The sequence below is a fragment of the Lampris incognitus genome, chromosome 15, assembly GCF_029633865.1.
Source record: "Lampris incognitus isolate fLamInc1 chromosome 15, fLamInc1.hap2, whole genome shotgun sequence".
Lineage (NCBI taxonomy): Eukaryota > Metazoa > Chordata > Actinopteri > Lampriformes > Lampridae > Lampris > Lampris incognitus.
In genome coordinates, this window is record NC_079225.1 from 40,561,420 (window position 1) to 40,582,852 (window position 21,433).

General features: G+C 49.3%; 1 protein-coding gene across 1 annotated transcript; it reads left to right on the forward strand.

The window, feature by feature from the left end:
* The first annotated feature begins 3,215 nt into the window (after positions 1-3,215).
* On the forward strand, positions 3,216-19,505 carry si:dkey-119m7.4 (uncharacterized protein LOC560629 homolog). Its single transcript, XM_056294219.1, has 10 exons — positions 3,216-3,572; positions 5,058-5,161; positions 5,625-5,779; positions 8,492-8,660; positions 10,056-10,179; positions 10,317-10,423; positions 12,549-12,760; positions 14,009-14,117; positions 15,929-16,141; positions 19,421-19,505. Exons 1-10 carry the CDS (start codon positions 3,216-3,218, stop codon positions 19,503-19,505), a joined length of 1,635 nt encoding a protein of 544 aa, XP_056150194.1.
* Positions 19,506-21,433: the final 1,928 nt, after the last annotated feature.

Consider the following 21,433-nt stretch of genomic DNA (forward strand, 5'->3'; position numbering starts at 1 on the left):
GCAGTTAGAGAAGTGTTTGTGCTGAAGTGCGGAAGCATTTGGTAGGGCATGTTTGGTTTTTGTGTTTCGTTGGGGTGAATAGTGGTGGTGTGAGTTTCAGCTTGTTGGATGGTAGCCGTGTGGAGTGTGTTTGGAGGTTTTTCTCCATGCACTCAGCACAAACACAATTAAATATAGCAGTAGTTAACATGATGTTTTCATGTGCAGAAACAGCTGTGAAATGTGTGGCAGTGTCGCGGAGGCGTTTAGCCGACTGGTTCAGCAGAGGAGCAAGCAGTCACAACACGAGGAGGATGTGTTGCTGAGGGCAGCTCGGAGAACAGAGCCGAGCAACGGCAGAACCTCCTAAAAAAGGAGATATGGCGAATAAGAAACAAGTCTGCCAGTGGTAGCAAAAATTCACTTTATAGTGTAGGTTATATATGAAGGCCTAGTTTCTAACACAGTTTCACATTGTATATTTTAAAAGGGGTTTAACCCTGCTGATGTGTGTGTGTGTGTATATATATATATATATATATATACGTATATATATGTATATATACATACAGAGTATGGCTCACTGTGCATGTGAAGGCCTGCAAGCAGTTAAACAGTTTGTTTCTCCCTGGCTTGTCGAATAAGCCTGCGACTTGCTTTCACAAACTTTAACTTCACTACACGTCAAAAATACTGCAATTTGGGCGTCCAGGTGACGTGGCGGTCTATTCCGTTGCCTACCAACATGGGGATCGCCGGTTCGAATCCCCGCGTTACCTCTGGCTTTGCCGGGCATCCCTACAGACCCAATTGGCCGTGCCTGCGGGTGGGAAGCCGGATGTGGGTACGTGTCCTGGTCGCCGCACTAGCGCCCTCCTCTGGCACCTGTTCTGGGGGGAATAGCGCGATCCTCCCACGCGCTACGTCCCCCTGGCGAAACTCCTCACCGTCAGGTGAAAAGAAGCGGCTGGCGACTCCACGTGTACCGGCGGAGGCGTGTGGTAGTCTGCAGCCCTCCCCGGGTCGCCAGAGGGGGGCAGAGCAGCGGCGGAGCAGCGACCGACCAGGACGGCTCGGGAGAGCGGGGTAATTGGCCGGATAGAACCGGGAAGGAAAAACAGGGAACATTTTAAAAAAAAAAAGGAAAAAAGAAATACTGCAATTTACCGCCCACGTCAGTGTTTTATTTGAACCTACCTGCCTCTGATAGTGTCAGTGTGGTGTCCGTGTTGCACACCTTTAAACACATTTTGTAAATATTGTAAGGCCGCTGTTTGGCGAGGGCCATAAAGGTCCCGCATGGTGATTTAGCGTCCCGGCAACTGACATACAGTCTAGTTCTGTAGTTTTTCCTCACAACTCAGATCAGTTTTCTAACAGAACTGCCTTTTTAGGTGACTTTCCAGTCGTATGTTTTTGCAAGTTGTTTTCTTTTCCCCCCACAAACTCTTTTTTTTTTTTGCGGCTGTTGTCACTCCCTACATGTGACTGCGGACGCGTGCCGCGTTGCATCACCGCACATGTTGTTACCTCTTACATGTTTACTCTGAGATAAATCTGCACGTCAGATTATTTTATCTCTCGCAACGCCTGCGTTTGCTGAAGGTGGGGTGGGTGGGTGGGGGTCCATGTTGCCCCTGTGCCGTGTGTGTAAATATACACATGGTTTAATATAGCGGCGGTGGGTCTGTCTCTGCACGGACTGTCAACAAGGCGCGTTCCTACGCAGATGATATCCTTGAAAAATCAAGTGACCGATTTCACTTGAACTCGACACGGTGTGTCAGAACGGCCATGTGTGACAAAGCGTCTCAAGTTACAGACATCCGCGGTCCTAGATGGAAACGGGGGGTCTCTCGCTCTATTTTTTCCCCGGCGGGGATGTGCGGCCTTGAGCAGGATTTTCAGGGATTGTCCCGGTGCAGTTGTGAGACTCGAACAATGGGGGCTCCATACCTCTGCAAAGAATGCCAGACATCAGCCATCTCCATTTTACCCCCGGCTGCCCTGTTTCCAGTTTTCTGAATACTTCTGCCCGGGGCGCCCGCTTTTGAGCAAGGCGGTTTTGTTTCGGCTCTCCCAGAGGAGCGGGGGCGCCCACATTGGAAATACCCAACGCCAGTTTAGGGGCCAAAAATGACACGATAAGGCGGCGAAATGGGAGCGGGGGGGGGGGGGGATGACGGCTGTAATTACGGAGAAGATAGGGAGTCCTTTTATTGATGACGGGGTTTGAAAAACAAAAGAAGAAGAAGAAAAAAATGTAATCCCTCCCGTCAGCACGTCTCTGGCTCCTTTGTCTCGCCGGACCAGTTTGCCCCTCCATCTTGTGTATCCCATGGCCCATGAATCATTGGATGCCAATAAGAATTTCAGTTTCTTCTAGCTTGCCGGACCCCACCCAACACACACACACACCATGGAAAACCACTGACAACAATGAAAGTGAAGAAGAATATATATATATATATATATATATATATATATATATATATATATATAAAACCATTGTTGGTTTGAAAAAAATGATACACAGTTACGCACACTTGTTGGTACCACTCACACATGCACAAAATCACACAGCCTCACTTTTTCATAACCACTCATAAAGTTGCATCTCGTAAGTCTTCTTCACCTATTTACTTGACAGACGGCTGCTGTTGTGATTCAGAAACAGTACAGAATGACCGTGTCAACAAAAAAAAAGGAAGCCCAGTAGGTTTGAAACCTTAACTTAATGGAAGAGCAAGAGACAGAGGGATGAAGAAAAACCAAAAAACCAGCCACTCGGTCATTGCTGTGAAGGGGCCCCTCCCTCGGGGGAGCAGGCCCCTCCCCCACCCCCGTAGTAACTCCCATCACGGAGCGGTTAAATCAGCCCGGCGGCCCCAGTGCAGTGTCAGTTCAGTGTGTCAGACCCAGAGAGCTGCAGCCTCAGACCTGCGAGACCGAGTGAAGCACAGGTGTGGCTGAACCTGCACGAAGAGGCTTAACTCGGCTTGTGGTAATCGGTCTGGCGGAGGCATTACCACGTGACGCTGTCTCTCCCCCTCTCTCTCTCTCTCTCTCTCCCCCAGGCATGCTCTGACACTTGGCTCGTAGCCCTCATTGCATCTTTGGTAGCCCCATTTAGTGTAGCTTTGTGGGAGCTCTCGCATCAGAGGCGACTCATTACAGAGCGGTGCGTTTGAGAAAGCGAGCGAGAGAGAGAGAGAGAGAGCGAGCGAGCGAGGGCCATGAATTTCGACGAAATTCTCTCTCTCATCGGAGGTTTTGGGAAGTTCCAGAAGATCTTATACATATGGATTTGTTTACCTCAGATCTTTCTGGCGTTTCAAATGCTGGTCTCCATTTTCACTGGCGCCGTCCCTCCTCACAGATGCCGCTCCGCGTGGCCCTCCGACGGGGCCCCGGCCCCCTCAGACTTCAACTTTAGCCTCGTGTCCAGCCCCGGCGGCTGGCGTAGCCTGTCCTGCGCGGCCGGGTCCAACCACAGTGTCGGTTCGGGTCCGAGCGGCGGCCAAGCCACCAAGAGCTGTCAGGGAGGCTGGGAGTACAGCGGGGAGACCTTCCACAGCACGGTGGTGACGGAGGTGAGTAGCAGCACGGCAGACACCCGCGGCCTCCGCCACAGCCTACACTGGGGTCATAAAAGTGGTAAACGCCCCTATTCGTGAAACAAACAGGCGAGCGCTGAAAAGCGCCCAGCAGCTTTTGTAACGTACGTGATGATATGTGAGACAGGGTGAGACTTGTGGGAGAGCGGGGGCGCCGAGAGGTGGACTCCTGCAGTGCAGGCGTCCTCTAGGTCCTCCACACAGCCACACTTGTCTCTATGGTATGTGGACCTGAGGGGGCTTTTGGGGGGATGGGATAGATTACGCGACCGTAAAACACACAGGATTGGTCACCAGCAACATGCAGCAGCCACTGGGAGGCGAGAGATCCCGCCGCAGGCGGAACAGCTGGATTTGTCCTAGAAAGCACCGGCACTTTGTCAAGCTCCCCCCTGCGCCTCTCCGGCATGGTAGGTGTGATTACCCAACCGCAACAGCAAAGGCTGCAGTCAAAATGCGGTGTTGCAACACACACCGGAGCTGGCCGGTATGTGGCGTCAGAATCAGTACCGTGTGCAACAGTCTCATCGTGTAGGGCAACTAGGGCTTATCAGCCACGGTAGGCTGAGACTCTTATTGCTTGATAGAAAATGAAATCTAGAAAGGTCTGTTTTTTTTTTATCTACTCTAGCAGACAAATATTAGAGCCCTTCTGACAAATAACTTAGGCTGATTTAGTTACTCCTCAGACAACCTCCTTATTTTCTCCCCCTCATCATTATCAATGATGTCAATTCCTTGCAAATTAAGCTCTGGAGGTTAAAAGCTGCTGTATCTGGTGAACTTATCGAGCTCCTCTTAAACCTCTGAGATTCCAATACATGTCACAGAAAACCTAAAATATTGTGACATGGATTTTTTTTGGGGGGGCGGGGTTGTACTTGGCCAGTTACCCTATTTTCCGAGCTGCCCCGGTCGCTGCTCCACCCCCTCTGCCGATCCGGGGAGGGCTGCAGACTACCACATGCCTCCTCCCATACATGTGGAGTCGCCAGCCGCTTCTTTTCACCTGACAGTGTGGAGTTTCACCAGGGGGACGTAGCGCGTGGGAGGATCACGCTGTTCCCCCCAGTTCCCCCTCCCCCCTGAACAGGCGCTTCAACCGACCAGAGGAGGCGCGACCAGGACACACGCACCCACAGACACGGCCAGTGTCAGTAGGGACGCCCGACCAAGCCGGAGGTAACACGGGGATTCGAACTGTCGGTAGGCAACGGAATAGACCGCTACCCTACCAGGACTCCCCGACAGTGGTTATTTTTACAGCATCCTTCAGCTCGTACCGCGCACCATCACATAACAACATGTGGAGTCAGACAGACATTGCATGTGAGATTTTGATCTCCCGGGGAATTTTAGCAAATTTACAGGAGATTTAAATTTACTCAAAAAGGCGCACTGAAAATGTTCCACACTGAAAAGGTGACCTTTCTCCTGAACCCTGCTTGATCCTCCTCACAGTGGGACCTGGTCTGCGACAACGCCAGCCTGAACAACATTGGCTCCTCCGTCTACATGTTTGGCCTCCTGGTGGGAGCTGTGGTGTTCGGCACCTTAGCGGATAAGTAAGTGTGAAAACGTCTGAATATCTCCCGATTACTTACAAACGGACGGCTTAACTCAGTCTGAAACCGCAGCGCTGACGTCGTTGCTGTGGTACAGCGGCTTCGGCCAATTTGACGGAGTAGCATTTATGAAAACTGAATTTGTTAAACCTATTTGCTGTGACTTCTCTGGACTCGGTGAAGTTTTACATAAAGGCGGAGGATCTCGGGCACGTGTTCCTCCCCTGAGACTTTTCGACCCCATAAGTGACTCCCGAATGACCCCTCTGTTTCCCGGTCATGTCAGTAGCATCCCAAGACGGTTTAAGGTTTTCGATGGCTGAAGTTAATGTACATCGAATTTCCCCCAAACGCCCTCCCCCTCACAACGGGACTCTGCGCTCTGGTGCAAGCGGGCAACCGCGGCGCGCCGGGACCTGCAGAATATTGTGAAGAGTTGCATTTTTTTCCTCTCTCGCCGCAGGTTCGGTCGCAGGGCCATCATCCTGGTTGGCCTGACCATACAGGCGATCTTTGGAGTGGGGGCTGCTTTCGCTCCCAATTTCTACGTCTACACCCTGCTCCGCTTTATGGTCGGGACATCCGTCTCTGGTGTCATCATGAATGCATTTGTCCTAGGTCAGTATCCTGCAAAATAAAAAAAAAAAGAGGAATTCTGTCTTGTTAATTGTCTTTTCCATTTCAGTTTAACATATAGAGAATTTCTCCTGTTTCGCTTTTGTAAACCGCTGTACAGTTGTGGGTTGGTAGGAAACGGACGTGACCGCTACGCTACCCGGACGCCCCTCTCAATAGGTTTTTTTGCACAGAAACGGTTTACCTGGCCGCAGGGTAGCGCAGTGGTTCGAACCCCGGGGTCGCCCAGCCTTGGGGGTCGTCCTCTGTGTGGAGTTTGCATGCTCTCCCCGTGTCTGTGTGGGTTTCCTCCGGGTGCTCCGGTTGCCTCCCACAGTCCAAAGACATGTAGGTCAGGTGAATCGGCCGTACTAAATTGTCCCTAGGTGTGAATGTGTGTGTGTGTTGGCCCTGTGATGGACTGGCGGCCTGTCCAGGGTGTCTCCCCGCCTGCCGCCCAATGACTGCTGGGATAGGCTCCAGCATCCCCATGACCCTGAATAAGGATAAGCAGCTTGGATGATGGATGGATGGATGTCTTGTTAATGTTTTGTCTGTATTATATCAGGTACAAATATATCTCCATAATACCTTAGTTTGAGATAGATAGATAGATAGATAGATAGATAGATAGATAGATAGATAGATAGATAGATAGATAGATAGATAGATAGATAGATAGATAGATAGATAGATAGACAGACAGAATAAGAGCGCGATAAAACAATAGAATACAGTGATAGATATAGTGATAGGTAGACTGAATGAAGCTGGAATGATAAAACAATAGAATGATAGATAGATAGATAGATAGAAGACAGGCAGAATGATTGAACAATAGCACATTAAATAGAATGATAGTGACTAAACTGTTGTGACGGGAGAGGTTTGGATGGAAACAGGACACAGTTTAGGCGGTAACACAGGTTTTTATTTAATGTCTTTCGCTCTCTGGATGAAGAAAGGGGGAGGGATTGGTATGGGGATGAGGTGTAGGGGTCGTCTGCTGCTGGGTGGTGGTGGTGGTGTGGGTGTGCATGTGTGAGCGTAGGTGCTCCTGTCCCGTCTCCTCCTCGGGGCCGGGACTGGGTGAGCCGCAGGTGCGGGCCTGGGGTCCTCGCCGTGTCGGTCCTGGGCGAGAAGGGCGAGGTGGTCCTCAGCTAGGGCGATGGCTTTGACCAGGCCCTCGGAATGGTGGCGTTGGACCCAGTCGGCGGTCGCAGGTGGAAGGCAGGCAACGAACTGTTCCATTACCACTTGCTGGGGGAGGTCGTCGATGTCTTCCGGGTCTCGCCGCATCGAGGAGCTGCTGTGCCAAAATGAGCGAGCACCCTTAACCAGTGGCGTGAGCACCACCCGGTCCAGGATGGCTTGCCTGTTGGCGCGCAGTCCACCCGGTGAGCAGTGAGAGCGCGCGCACAACCAATTCCTCCTCCGACCACCCACACACTGACGCCGTCCTCTCAGATTTATCGAGGAAAGCCTCGTTGTCGTCATCGGCTTTCATCTTGGGGGAGGGTGATCGGGGGCTGGTTGCCGTGGGCAGCCAGAGGGGAGCACAGCAGCTCCCTCACGAGAGCCCGGTCTTCAGCCTGCTGAATGGCTATTTCCTGCAGGGCTTGGGTCTGGTTGTGGAGGTTCTGCATTTACTGGTGCTGCATCTGGGCCTTGCCCTCCTGGAAGTCGGTGATCCGGTTTAGGGATCGCCCTAGTGGAGACCTCTTCTTTTTCCCCCTTTTTCTCCCCAATTGTATCCGGCCAATTACCCCACTCTTCCGAGCCGTCCCGGTCGCTGCTCCACCCCCTCTGCTGATCCGGGGAGGGCTGCAGACTACCACACGCCTCCTCCGATACATGTGGAGTCGCCAGCCGCTTCTTTTTACCTGAGAGTGAGGAGTTTGGCCGGGGGGACGTAGCGCACCCCTGAACAGGTGCCCCGACCGACCAGAGGAGGCGCTAGTGCAGCGACCAGGACACATACCCACATCCGGCTTCCCACCCGCAGACACGGCCAAGTGTGTCTGTAGAGACGCCCGACCAAGACGGAGGTAATATGGGGATTCGAACCGGTGATCCCCGTGTTGGTAGGCAAAGGAATAGACCGCCACGCTACCCGGACGCCCCAGTCTGTTGACTTCTACCCATCCAGTCACCCCTACGGGCCACCACTGTGACAAGACTGTTGTCACAGGAGAGGTTTGGATGGAAATGAGGACAAAGTTTAGGCACTAACACAGGGTTTTATTTAATCTCTCTCTCTCTCCCTCTCTCCCTCTCTCTCTCCCTCTCTCTCTCCCTCTATTTCTCTCTCAATCTACATGCTCAGTAAAACAAAAGACAGAGAAAATTCTCTGTGTGATAATAATGAGGCCCACTTATAACATTTGGCCTCAGAACAACAAAAAGGGGGAGAAATAAACCAAAAACAAAATGAAGATTACACACCAGGATATCAGCTGAGCTGAACATCAGACTGTCGGGGCCAGCAGAGACAACATGGTGTACAGCTTGTACTTCTGAACTCTGGCTCGGTGGCTTGCACCCAACGGCCAGGGGTTGAAGATACGGGATGGATTAACATGAAATACTTGTTTGATTTTCTGCTTTCAATATTTGGTATTACATTATGTGTATGTTCATCACATGACACTGTTATAGCATACGAAGCACTACTTACGTAGCTTATAAATGTGTCTCTTCCTGTCTCCCCTCTAGGCACGGAGTGGACTGGGTCCAAACAGAGGATGTTGGCGGGCGTCATTACCGACTACTTCTTTGGCTTTGGTTACATTTTGCTTGCGGGGGTGGCATACCTCATAAGAGACTGGCGTAAGCTCCAGCTGGCCATCTCAGCACCCAGTTTCCTCTTCGTCTTCTACATCTGGTGAGTCCACAGTCATGTGGACCGGCTGCAGCGCTGCGGGCATGCCAGCAAGGATTAACCAACAGATGTGTGTACGACTAGTCACAAAAAACAACACTGAGCGTGTCTGGTGGCCCGGCCAGATAGTACGCTTACCAGACATTCAGGTAGCGTGGCGGTCTATTCCGTTGCCTACCAACACGGGGATCACCAGTTCGAATCTCTGTGTTACCTCCGGCTTGGTCGGGCATCCCTACAGGCACAATTGGCCGTGTCTGCAGGTGGGAAGCCGGATGTGGGTATGTGTCCTGGTCGCTGCACTGGCGCCTCCTCTGGTCAGTCAGGGCACCTGTTCGGGGGGGGGGGGACTGGGGGGAATAGCGTGATCCTCCCACACACTACGTCCCCCTGGTGAAAAGAAGCGGCTGGCGACTCCATATGTATCGGAGGAGGCATGTGGTAGTCTGCAGCCCTCTCCGGATCGGCAGAGGGGGTGGAGCAGCGACCGGGACGGCTCGGAAGAGTGGGGTAATTGGCCGGACACAACTGGGGAGAAAAGGGGGGACATTTAAAAAAAAAAAGAAGCTACTGCACTTACATTGGTACACATGCTAAACACCTTAACTAAGAAAAGCCTCTTGGGGTTTTATGCTGTGAGTGACCTTTGTGATGTCACAATGGCGCAGTGGTTAGTGCGGTCGCCTCATAGCAAGAAGGTCCTGGGTTCGAGCCCTGGGGTAGTCCAACCTCAGGGGTCATTCTCTGTATAGAGTTTGCATGTTCTCCCCGTGTCTGTGTGGGTTTCCTCCGGGGGCTCCGGTTTCCTCCCACAGTCCAAAGACATGTAAGTCAGTTGAATCAGCCGTACTAAATACTCCCTATGTTTGAATGTGTGTTTGTGTGTGTGTGGGGGGTGGGCCCTGTGATGGCCTAGCAGCCTGTCCAGGGTGGTCTCCCCGCCTGCCACCCAATGACTGCTGGGATAGGCTCCAGCATCCCCGCGACCCTGAGAGCAGGATAAGCGGTTTGGTTAATGGATGGATGGATGACCTTGTTTCACATCCTCCTGTATCAGCTTTTTCTAATGAACAACAACAACAACAATTTTGTGCTAGGGTTATGTTTACTTCATAAGGTTTGTCATAACTTTGTCCTGTGAGAGAGCAGGATAAAGGAGACTTTAACCTACATCAGTGTTTACCATGAACAGAATCCATTAGGAATGCATGACTGCATTTTAAATGCCGTTCACATACGATGGGGACAAATTCCTCTGATAGTTCCTGGGTTGGAAAACAGGGAATTGTGTTGGCCAACTTGATGAATCTGTTTTGGCGTTTCGCCAAGATGGTCTCTGTCGCGGTGTACGGGTGTTGATGGGTTTGTCGTCTGTGTGTCACTCCTCCACACCGGCAGGGTTTTACCAAAGTCGGCGCGCTGGTTGATGGCCAACGAGAGGGATGAGGAGGCATGGGAGCTCATCCGGAAAGCGGCCAGGGTGAACGGGAAGCCTCTCCAGGAAGATCTGGAGATGAGCCAGGTGGGAGGGGGGGGGTCTGAAATGATCCCTGGTCGATCCTGACATTTAGGCTACAAGTTTTTAGCCACGACTGGTATGAATTTACAAATGCATTCTTTACTGTAGCACCCATCTGACCTCTATTTCTCTCCCGTCAGTCTTTCAGAGACAACCGGAAAGTAGAAGAGAAGAGGAAGCACACACTGACTGACCTTGTTCGAACCCCGAAGATGAGGAAACAGTCGCTGATCGTGTTCTACCTCTGGTGAGTATCAGCGATGGATTAGCATCGCTGATGTATTGTCGAGAGTAAACCCACCAAAACTCAGTTCACCCACTTGTTTAACCGAGGGCTGAAATTCAGAGATTTAATCTGATCGCTCTAGAGGCGTTATAGAAACATTTGAGCACAAATAGATTGTGGACCGAGGACTGTTTCTCAACACGGTGAACAATTGTACAGCGTTACATACAACGGGGATCCAGTGAATCCTCACCAGCCAAAGTAAAATCCAACTCCAGTGCCAGGGGATTTCTCTTCTGCTCTTGTTTGGGCCATTTGTTTTAACACGATAGGAAGAGTGTGGAGCTGGAGTCCATCTGGCAAAAATCATTTCGCTTAAAGACAAACAAGGAATGTCTCTCCTGTAAAGACTGAACACTAAACACTGTAAAATTAAATCTCAGGGTGTACCACATCTCACCGACCACATTAACTCTGTGGACAACCACATCAAGTTCACCAGGGAGGATGTGAGAAATTACAGGTTGGCCTTCTTAGACTGTGAAATGCAGTATGTTATGGGGACATCTGATTGTTGATGTTTAGCATAAACCAACATATACTGATCAGTACTTAAGGTCTGACTGTCATCATCCACTGGAGCACAAACTAGGAGTCATCAGGACGCTGCACCACCGAGCTGACAACGTCCCCACCAACCCAGCGGCCGGGGAAGGGGAGGAATCCCACATTAAACAGGCCCTGGTTAAGTGTGGTTATCCTAACTGGGCGTTTGTCAAAGCCAGGAAGACGCCCAAACAGTGCACCAGCCAATTGAAGAGAGGAGAAGGACAACAGTTGCCCAATGTAAACCAGTGGTGATTCCGTATGTGGCGGGAGTGTCGGAACAGTTGAGACGTGTATTTCCCACACGCCGCATCTCGGTTGCTTTCAAACCCCAAAACACACTGCGCCAGAAATTGGTCCACCCCAAGGATCAGGTCCCCCGGCACAAACAGAGCAACATAGTGTACGCTGTTAAGTGCCAGGAGGATTGCTGTGACTTGTACATCGGGGAAACCTGTGTTGTGCCAAGAGGATGTCACAACACAGGAGAGCTAACACGTCAGACCAGGACTCAACAGTCTACACCCATCTACAGGCCAGTGGCCACTCTTTCAAGGATGAGGATGTGCACATCCTTGATAGGGAGGAACGCTGGTTTGAACGGGGAGTCAAAGAGGCCATCTATGTGAAGAGGGAACGACCATCCCTGAACCGGGGGGGGGGGCTAAGAGTACCTCTGTCGCCATCTTACAATGCTGTGATTGCAACTATTCCTCAATCCTCTGTGAATAGTACACATGGCCACTGTAACTCTAGTTAATGGGCACGCCCATATTTGCATATGAAACTGGTCGTTGGTTTGGGTCGTTATGCCACTGTATCGTTTATAAGGGTGGGGACACCTGCAGTCAGTTGAGACTGAAGAGGTCACTCAGATGAGTGATGGAACGTTTCTCTCAATAAACGTTGTGTCCAGATCAACTGATTCAACTTTCTGTGATTTTCTTACCTGGATTATTGAGCAAGGCTCCAGCATCCCCGTGACCCTGAGAGCAGGATAAGCGGTTCGGGAAATGGATGGATGGATTATTGAGCATTCATAAAGACACTAAACATTGTTGCTCCAATTCTCAAGATTTGCATGTAAAGTAACCGTTGCTCATTTCATTTTATCCCGTTCATTTTAGTTCATTGCATCTCATTTTAATGTCATTGGCTTGACAATCAGACTGTCAAGTACGGCTCTCTTGGTAGAAATAGTACAATGCATAGCCTTTTACATCTTTACAAGAACAGCCAAATGCAGAAAGAGTGAGGCAGGTAGCAGCAAGTGAAGTTGTTTTCTTGCAAGCAGATACTAAAGAACAAGCTAGGAGAAGACTTTTATTGGCAGGTAGCACAGCATAAATAAGTAGACCTCAGGTTCAACCATGTGTTTTTTGTTTTTTGACACAACAGCTCTGATGAATGTTTTAGTCTGAATGGATCACGTATCCTAAATCAAACCAAAATGACAATCTTCATGACCAAAGCTTTAACAGCGCCACGCAGTCACCCTCGCCAACTTTTTTTGGTTTGTTTTTCATCCCGTCTGTCCCAGGTTCGTCAATGTCCTCGTCTACTATGGCCTGTCCCTCAACATTTCAGACTTTGGGATGAACATCTACCTCACCCAGATGATCTTTGGACTGGTAGAGATGCCCGCACGCACCATAACTCTGTTCACCCTCAACCGCTCCCGCAAGTTCTCCCAGCTGGCATTCCTGGCCGTTGGCGGCACGGCCTGCCTGCTGACCATCTTCATCCCCGACGGTATGGGCCAACGAGCTCACCCAATGCTTTTCTGTGTGCCACAACCTTTGAAGACATTTATGACAGCGTTAACAATTAATACGGGAGAAAAGTAAAACCAGACACCAGCTGCATTCTTTTTTTTCCCTCTCCATTAGCTTTAATCCCCAAGTATCAGGTATCTCAAGTAGTTCAGGGAGTTCAAGTATCTCGGGGTCTTGTTCACGAGGGAGGGTAGGATGGGGCGGGAGGTTGACAGGTGGATTGGTGCAGCATCAGCAGTAATGCAGACGTTGTACCGGACCGTTGTGGTGAAGAGGGAGCTGAGCCGGAAGGCAAAACTCTCAATTTACCAGTCAATCTTCGTTCCAACCCTCACCTGTGGTCATGAGCTTTGGGTAGTGTCCGAAAGGGTGAGATCACAGATACAAGCAGCTGAAATGAGTTTCCTCTGTAGGGTGTCTGGGCTCAGCCTTAGAGATAGGGTGAGGAGCTCGGACATCCGGAGGGAGCTCGGAGTAGAGCCGCTGCTCCTTTGCGTCAAAAGGAGCCAGTTGAGGTGGTTCAGCATCTGATTAGGATGCCTCCTGGGTGCCTTCCTTTGGAGGTTTACTGGGCACGGCCAACTGGGAGGGGACCCCGGGGTCCACCCAGAGCTTGCTGGAGGGACTACATGTCCAATCTGGCCTGGGAACGCCTTGGGATCCCCCAGGAGGAGTTGGAGGGCGTTGCTGGGAAGAGGGACGTCTGGAGTGCCCTACTTAGCTTGCTGCCACCGTGACCCGACCCCGGAGAAGCGGCTTATTTGTTTGTTGGCCAACTTGATTCTAAAAATCAAGTTGGTTTGTAAAATAATGAGAGTTCCATGATGGGATGAATGGTAAATGATCTCATTTATAGCGTGACTTCTATTCAGTAGAGCACTCAAAGCCCTTTACACTTAATGCCTCACTTTCACCCATTCACATGATACACATGCCAATGGCAGAGGCTGCCAAGCAAGGTACCAACCTGCTCTGTAGGAGCGGTCGATCTCATAATCTCATCATCTCATCATCTGAGATATCCTTCAACATCAGCCATTAGCAAACTGGGAATTTCAACACATATGATTGTCATGATGCTGCTGTAGTTTTTTGATATCACTCTTATGGGGAGGTTTTTATAGCAGATAATTTAGGAACTCTTACAAGTCTATGGCAGAACATGTCTATCCGCAGCGTGTCGACCTTTCTCAAAAGCTAAAGCCTTTGTGATTCTTTCCTCTAGATCTCGCCATCATCAGGACCATCCTGGCTATGGTTGGAAAGTTTGGGATCACAGCTTCTCTGTCTATTATATACATTTACTCAGCCGAGGTTTTCCCTACCGTTATCAGGTGAGTGACGAGTGACACCACCCTCCGCCCCCCCCCCTCCATCCCACCATGCAGTGTTCTTAGTTAAACCCTCGCTTTCTGATAAAGAACATGAATCGGGTTTGACGGGATCTGTGACTTCAGCCCGTTTGGCTCATTGTGATCCAACTCATATTCCATCTTCTGCAGGGCACAGTGATCTCAGAGCGCTGGGCCACGTCCACGGCCTTTCTCAACTTTACGTTGCTTCTGTTACTCAAGAAGAAAGAAATGTACTGTATAGGTCAGCTGGCTGGCTGGTTGGGAAAATGCCGTGTCAGAATTGATGGTAAATAATCCTACAGTCAGGTCCTGACTAGTAAATGATTCTTGAAACAAGATGAGATATTTGTGTGAATTTAAGACCAACTCGTTCAGATATCCAGTTTTTGCAGAATAGCTAGATGTACAGATATTCAAGATATAAAAACAAGGACATGGGTTGTATCATTCAGGTGATACATTCTCCCCATCCTTCACCAAAACTAATCACCAGTCTACAATCTAAATGCTCAGAAAATTGGGAATGTGACTACAAATCTTCAAATAACTGGCCTAACGAGTTCTGTCTTGTTGAAACTTGACTGGATATTTTTAAGTTTTGGGTTTTTTTGGGGGGAATATTTCTCCCCAATTGTATCCAGCCAATTACCCTATTTTCCAATCCATCCTGGTCACTGCTCCACCCCCTCTGCCAATCCGGGGAGGGCTGCAGACTACCACGTGCCTCCTCCGATACATGTGGAGTCGCCAGACGCTTCTGTTCACCTGACAGTGAGGAGTTTCGCCAGGGGGACGTAGCATGTGGGAGGATCACGCTATTCCCCCCAGTCCCCCCGAGCAGGCGCTGCCGACCGACCAGAGGAGGTGCTAGTGCAGCGACCAGGACGCATACCCACATCCAGCTTCCCACCCGCAGACACAGCCAATTGTGTCTATAGGGACGCCCGACCAAGCCGGAGGTAACACGGGGATTCGAACCGGCGATCTCCTTGTTGGTAGGCAACGGAATAGACCGCTACACCACCCGGATGCCTCGATTTTAAGTTTTAAATCAAAGTGCTAAAACAATGGCTTTATGACATTAAGAACAAGTGGCAGTCTATCATGCATTGCCCTTCACACACATACACACACACACACACACTCTCATTTAAAGCTGAAGGAAGAACCAGATCAGATGTGGAAGGTGAAATCCACAGTAGTCCCAGTGGTAATAGGAACACTAGGGGCAGTGACCCCCAAACTGGGAGAGTGGCTCCAGCAGATTCCAGGAACAACATCTGAGGTCTCTGTCAGGAAGAGTGCAGTCCTAGGAACAGCTAAGATACTGCACAGAACCCTCAAACTCCCAGGCCTCCGGTAGAGGACCTGAACTTGAGGAAGACACACACCACCCGAAAAAGGGTGAGAGGGAGATTCTTTTTTGATTTTTACATCTTTTTTTTTTTTTTTGGCAAAAGAAGGAGTGCAAGGTATGGATCTGAGACTTGGGTAAGGAGACTGGTATCTTTTTTTTATTATTATTTAAATGAACTTTAAAGCAGAGTTTCGGAGTGCTTTTTATCTTCATCACACGGCATTTGGAATGTTTTTGCTCTGGAAATATAAACACATGACAGGAAGCTGACGGCATAGTTGAACATATGCTCGCCTTCACTCCGACGTGAAAATGCCATTCCGTGTTGACTTACACGCCGGATAATGACATGATTGGCGGTCTGCCGCTGACTCAAGTCTGTCTTCCTTCTCTCTGTCTGTTTGTCTGTCTCTCTGCCCTCTCTGATGAACAGGCAGAACGGGATTGGTATAGGTTCCATGTGTGCCCGGGTCGGCGGCGTCTTGGCCCCCATCATTTACCTTCTGAAGGAGATCAGTAAGCAGGCTCCCATGGTACTGTTTGGCCTGTGTCCCCTGATGGGCGCGGCCCTCACCCTCCTGCTGCCCGAGACGGCCAATAAGCCCCTGCCCGACACCATCGAAGATGTGGAGGGCTCCAGTCTGAGGTACGACTCCTGTCTGGTTTTCAGATTTGTAAGACTCAAATGCAGGAGGCCGATGAGGTGGGCTTGTGATTGGAACTGAGATAGGGCGGACATTTCTGGCAGGGGTAAATGTGCCGAAAAACCTCCCTTAACAAACGAATGCCCTTGAGCAAGGCACCATCACTGCAAAAAGGCCAAGTCAAAGTTGAGACAAAATTTTGAATATTCAAGAAAATCTACAAAACATGCAAAATAATAATCAGCCAGTGCAGTCAAAAATTAAATTGGGTAAGATTTCTTGTAACAAGATAAAATCACCAGAAATTGCATTGATTTTACGCTATTCTATCTATTCTGAGTCATATTCCGTTAAATTTAATCACACAATTATCAAACAAACCCACTTAAAGCAGCTCTGCACACAAAGCTTTTCCATTTTACTTCTAAAATGCTCTTTCTGAGATGAAATAATGAAGTCAGACAACTCCCGATGAATCAGAACATAGCATGGCCACCCGGACACCCCGCCAGGCGTGTGATCTGCCTTTTTGTCCTTCCCTCTCGCCGTGATCTGCCTGTCTGTCCTTCCTTCTCGCCGTGATCTGCCTGTCTGTCCTTCCCTCTCGCTGTGATCTGCCTGTCTGTCCTTCCCTCTCGCCGTGATCTGCCTGTCTGTCCTTCCCTCTCGCCGTGATCTGCCTGTCTGTCCTTCCCTCTCGCTGTGATCTGCCTGTCTGTCCTTCCCTCTTGCCGTGCATTCACAGCACTCATATGTGGCCGTCATTCAGGCCGAACAGCTCACGGTAAGGGAAAATTGAATCTAGGGGTACAGTGCCTTGCTCAAGAGGACCACAGCAGGACCAGTGACCGGCAGTGGGATCAGACCGGTGACCTGTGTGTTACGGGACGATGTGTCTGACCACAAGCACCTTTACCCTGTCCCCATCCCACATCCCTGCAAAAAGAGTCGAGCTTGCTGTTGTTGGAGAAAAAAGGATTTGATCTGGAGACAGACTCACCAGACAGAAAAAGGATGGATGTGTTTTATTGATGCTGATGGAAATTTACCAGTTTAGTGGTGAAGAGAACGTGAGATAAGGAAGGTATGCGCTAATGAAGGCTGGATGTTTATGAAGCACATTTAAAAATCAAAAAGATGGGGGCGTCCGGGTAGCGTAGCGGTCTATTCCGTTACCCACCAACACGGGAATCGCTGGTTCGAATCCCCGTGTTACCTCTGGTTTGGTCGGGTGTCCCCACAGACACAACTGGCTGTGGGAAGCCGGGTGTGGGTGTGTGCCCTGGTCGCTGTACTAGCACCTCCTCTGGTCGGTCAGGGCACCTGTGCGAGGGGGAGGGGAACTGGGGGGAATAGCGTGAGCCTCCCACATGCTACCCCCCCCTGGCGAAACTCCTCACTGTCAGGTGAAAAGAAGCGGCTGGTGACTCCACATGTTGGAGGAGGCACGTGGTAGTCTGCAGCCCTCCCCGGATCGGCAGAGGGGGTGGGGCAGTGACCGGGATGGCTCAGAAGAGTGGGGTAATTGGCCGGATACAGTTGGGCAGAAAAAGGGGGACCAAAAAAAAAAAATCAAAAAGATATACAGTACTATGTTAATATGATGGACAGAGAGATAGATGGATTTATAGATCTACTAATTTATCTGAGGGGACCTCTGCATGTGACTCGCACTTCTAGTCCGCATGAAACCTTTACATCCCCAAATAATTTCACTCGACTATTCAAAGACATTCAGCTGCCAGACGTCCCTTTACAGTTTAAACTTCCAGCCAAATCTTTTGCCATCTGCAGTTTACGCCGACTGCAGCTGCTGAATTTCCTGTATCGCCAACATCATGCACATGAATGTTCCTGTGAAAAATGTCCCAGAACAAGATTATTTGAAATATGGATGAGGTTAATTTTATGGAAATGGCATGAAGATATGGGAAAGAGTAATAGAAGCTAGGTTAAGAGGAGGTGATGATCAGCGAGCAGCAGTATGGTTTCATGCCACGAAAGAGCACCACAGATGCGACGTTTGCTTTGAGAATGTTGATGGAGAAGTATAGAGGAGGCCAGAAGGAGTTACATTGTGTCTTTGTGGATTTAGAGAAAGCATACGACAGGGGGCCGAGAGAGGAGGTGTGGTATTGTATGAGGAATTCGGGAGTGGCAGAGAAGTATGTAGGAGTGGTGCAGGATATGTATGAGGGAAGTGTGACAGTAGTGAGGTGTGCGGTAGGAGTGACGGATGGGTTCAAGGTGGAGGTGGGATTACATCAAGGATCGGCTCCGAACCCTTTCTTGTTTGCAGTGGTGATGGACAGGTGGACGGACAAGATCAGGCAGGAGTCTCCATGGACGATGATATTTGAGGATGACATTGTGATCTGTAGTGAGAGTAGGTTGCAGGTGGAGGAGAGCCTGGAGAGGTGGAGGTATGCACTGGAGAGAAGAAGAATGAAAGTCAGTAGGAGCAAGACAGAATATATATGCGTGAATGAGAGGGAGGACAGTGGGATGATGAGGATGCAAGGAGAAGAGGTGACGAAGGCGTACGAGTTTGGGATCAACTGTCCAAAATAACGGGGAGTGCAGAAGAGAGGTGAAGAAGAGAGTGCAGGCAGGGTGGGGTGGGTGGAGAAGAGTGTCAGGAGTGATTTGTGACAGACAGGTACCAGCAAGAGTTAAAGGGAAGGTTTACAAGATGGTTGTGAGACCAGCTATGTTGTATGGTTTGGACACAGTGGCACTGATGAAAAGACAGGAGGTGGAGCTGGAGGTGGCAGAGTTGAAGATGTTAAGATTTTCACTTGGAGTGACGAAGAAGGACAGGATTAGGAAGGAGTATAGTAGAGGGACAGCTCAGGTTGGATGGTTTGGAGACAAAGCAAGAGAGGCAAGATTGAGATGGGTTGGACATGTGTGGAGGAGAGATGCTGGGTATATTGGGAGAAGGATGCTGAATATGGAGCTGCCAGGGAAGAGGAGAAGAGGAAGGCCAAAGAGGAGGTTTATGGATGTGGTGAGGGAGGACATGCAGGTGGCTGGTGTGACAGAGGAAGATACAGAGGACAGGAAGAGATGGAAACGGATGATCTGCTGTGGCGCCCCCTAATGGGAGCAGCTGAAAGTGGTAGTAGTAGTAGTAGTAGTAGTAGCAGATTAGGTTAAATTTATGTGGCTCCTGTGCAAAAACTGCTCGGTGCCTCTGACGCTGTACACAGCACCACGTCCGTGCGGCGGTATGGGCACAGAGCTGATTTTAAAATGACTCCCGGCGTCTTTTTTGCCAGCGAGGAGGAAGGCAAACTGAAGGCGGCGCTGTACGAGGCCTACCCGAAAAACCCGGACATCATCAGCGGGATCGGGACTGAGTGATGGATGACACCAAGAGAAAGCACCGGCCTGCTCCAACAGACGTTCCCACGCCCCGCTACGGCGCCTCCTGGGGTCGTTTTACGGGAGCCAAGGTCACGCCGCTGTTGAGGTCAGCCCGAGGACTTTTATGTGACGCTGGGTCCATGCGCCTGCAGGTTGCCTCCCTTTAATATGGTGAGCATTTAAACAGTTTTAGCGTTTGTTGGACCCAAGTAACTTTCTACATCTCTGTATTACCTACTTTATAGACTTTTTTTTACATTCTTTTTTTTTGTTGTTTCCTTTTCAAGTTTCTTCAGTTCTTTTCTTCTTTTATTTCGTTTCTTCAAGTTTCTTTTGATACAACATGTCTGACTTCTTTGTTATATCAGTGCATTATAGCTAATATCACCAGTTTACATTTTGTTTGATTGTGAAACTGGAACAATTTGATGTTGTTATCCATTGTTGTTAATCCCTGGGGCTTTTTTTTTTTTTTTTTGGACACCCCAGCAGTCCTCGAGGTTCCTTAACGAAATTCCGCGTGGACCTGGAGGCCAGGTACATGTAAACACACTACTTTTTAGTGGCCTGCAATTTAAGGAGCACAATCCAAAATGCCAGTTCAGAGCGACATTAGCCATTGACAGGATGGTCTGGCGGTCGCTGTTGGTCTGTTTTTCAGGACAGCCTGTAATTAAAGCTGACCTGAGATAATTATTTCCTGTTCCACAGCCATAAAAATGCCTTTGTGTCATAAAAGTGTCGCAGTTTGTCTTGTTGGTACAAGAGACAGTGCCAAAGATAACAGTTCAGAGCGAACCAAGGAAAAGTTTTTGCATAGTTGTGTGTGTGTATGTGTGTGTGTGTGTGTGTGTGTGTGTGTGTGTGTGTGTGTGTGTGTGTGTGTGCATCATTTTAAAAGCTCTAGACAAAACACGTTAAGACTTTTACAAAGGCAATTTATCGGCAATTTGTAATGTGATATTTCTCGTTGGGATTGTGCTCTTTAAGAAAGACCCGTCCAGCTGTGGTAGAAGTAAGCTGATGCGATCAGCCACGCAGGTGAAAAACTCACTCTATTTGAAAGCAATTTAAGTTCACTCTGCTTAATATCTCCCTGCATTAGCATAAGCAGGCCACTTAAGTTGATTGTACTCCGTACAACTAAATAGGCCCAGCTATATTTCATCCACTTTTGTAAGCGTTAGGATTATTGAGCTGAACCTGTTGCATATTGCTCTGTATTAACATTAATATTGAATTTGACCGCTTATCAGAACTCAGTTTTGTTCTCATCCGTAGCGTGTCTGCTTTTCAGTGAAGTCAAAAAGTCCAATATTAGGCAATATCAGTTTTTTTCCGCGCTCCTCACGGGTTATTTAACATTAGCTTGGGACAGCTTAAGCCTGAGTGAAAGAAAACAGGATATTGTACAAATCCTCCCAACAAGACTGAAGAAACCTACACCTACCTACACTGTGCTTCTCCTCCCGACGGCCTAAAGCAAATCTAGTTGTGGAAGGCTGCTGTAATTTAACTACCCACCGGTTTACAGGACAACCCTCTGTCATAGTAAACACCCGTCCAACTTCACATACAAGTGGGTTGGCGCCAAAAGACAGAATGTTATATTTGAAAATTGGAGAATGCAACAAATAAAAACGCACAAGCATGGAGAATAGAGAGACTGTATGGTTGTTCCATCGTCTTTGGTTTACATGATTTCTGTTTTACTTGTCAGACTTGAAACCTCTTTTAGCCGTCATTCAGAATGCTGGCGCTCTGAACGGGGACGTGAGTAGGTTTGGCAACCACGTCAACACGTTACGTTGGACAAAACACTGTCACCCTCAGGAGAAAGCGGCACAACTTCTTCTCTATGGGATAACGCTGGTCTCAAGCACTGCACCTCTGGTTTTATGAACGGGCCACACGGTGGCCGTATT

Coding starts and splice junctions, on each gene's coding strand:
- si:dkey-119m7.4 (XM_056294219.1), top strand. CDS start 3,216: ATGAATTTCGACGAAATTCTCTCTCTCATCGGAGGTTTTGGGAAGTTC. Junction 5,780..8,491: donor CATGAATGCATTTGTCCTAG/GTCAGTATCCTG, acceptor TCTCCCCTCTAG/GCACGGAGTGGACTGGGTCC. Junction 10,180..10,316: donor AAGATCTGGAGATGAGCCAG/GTGGGAGGGGGG, acceptor CTCTCCCGTCAG/TCTTTCAGAGACAACCGGAA.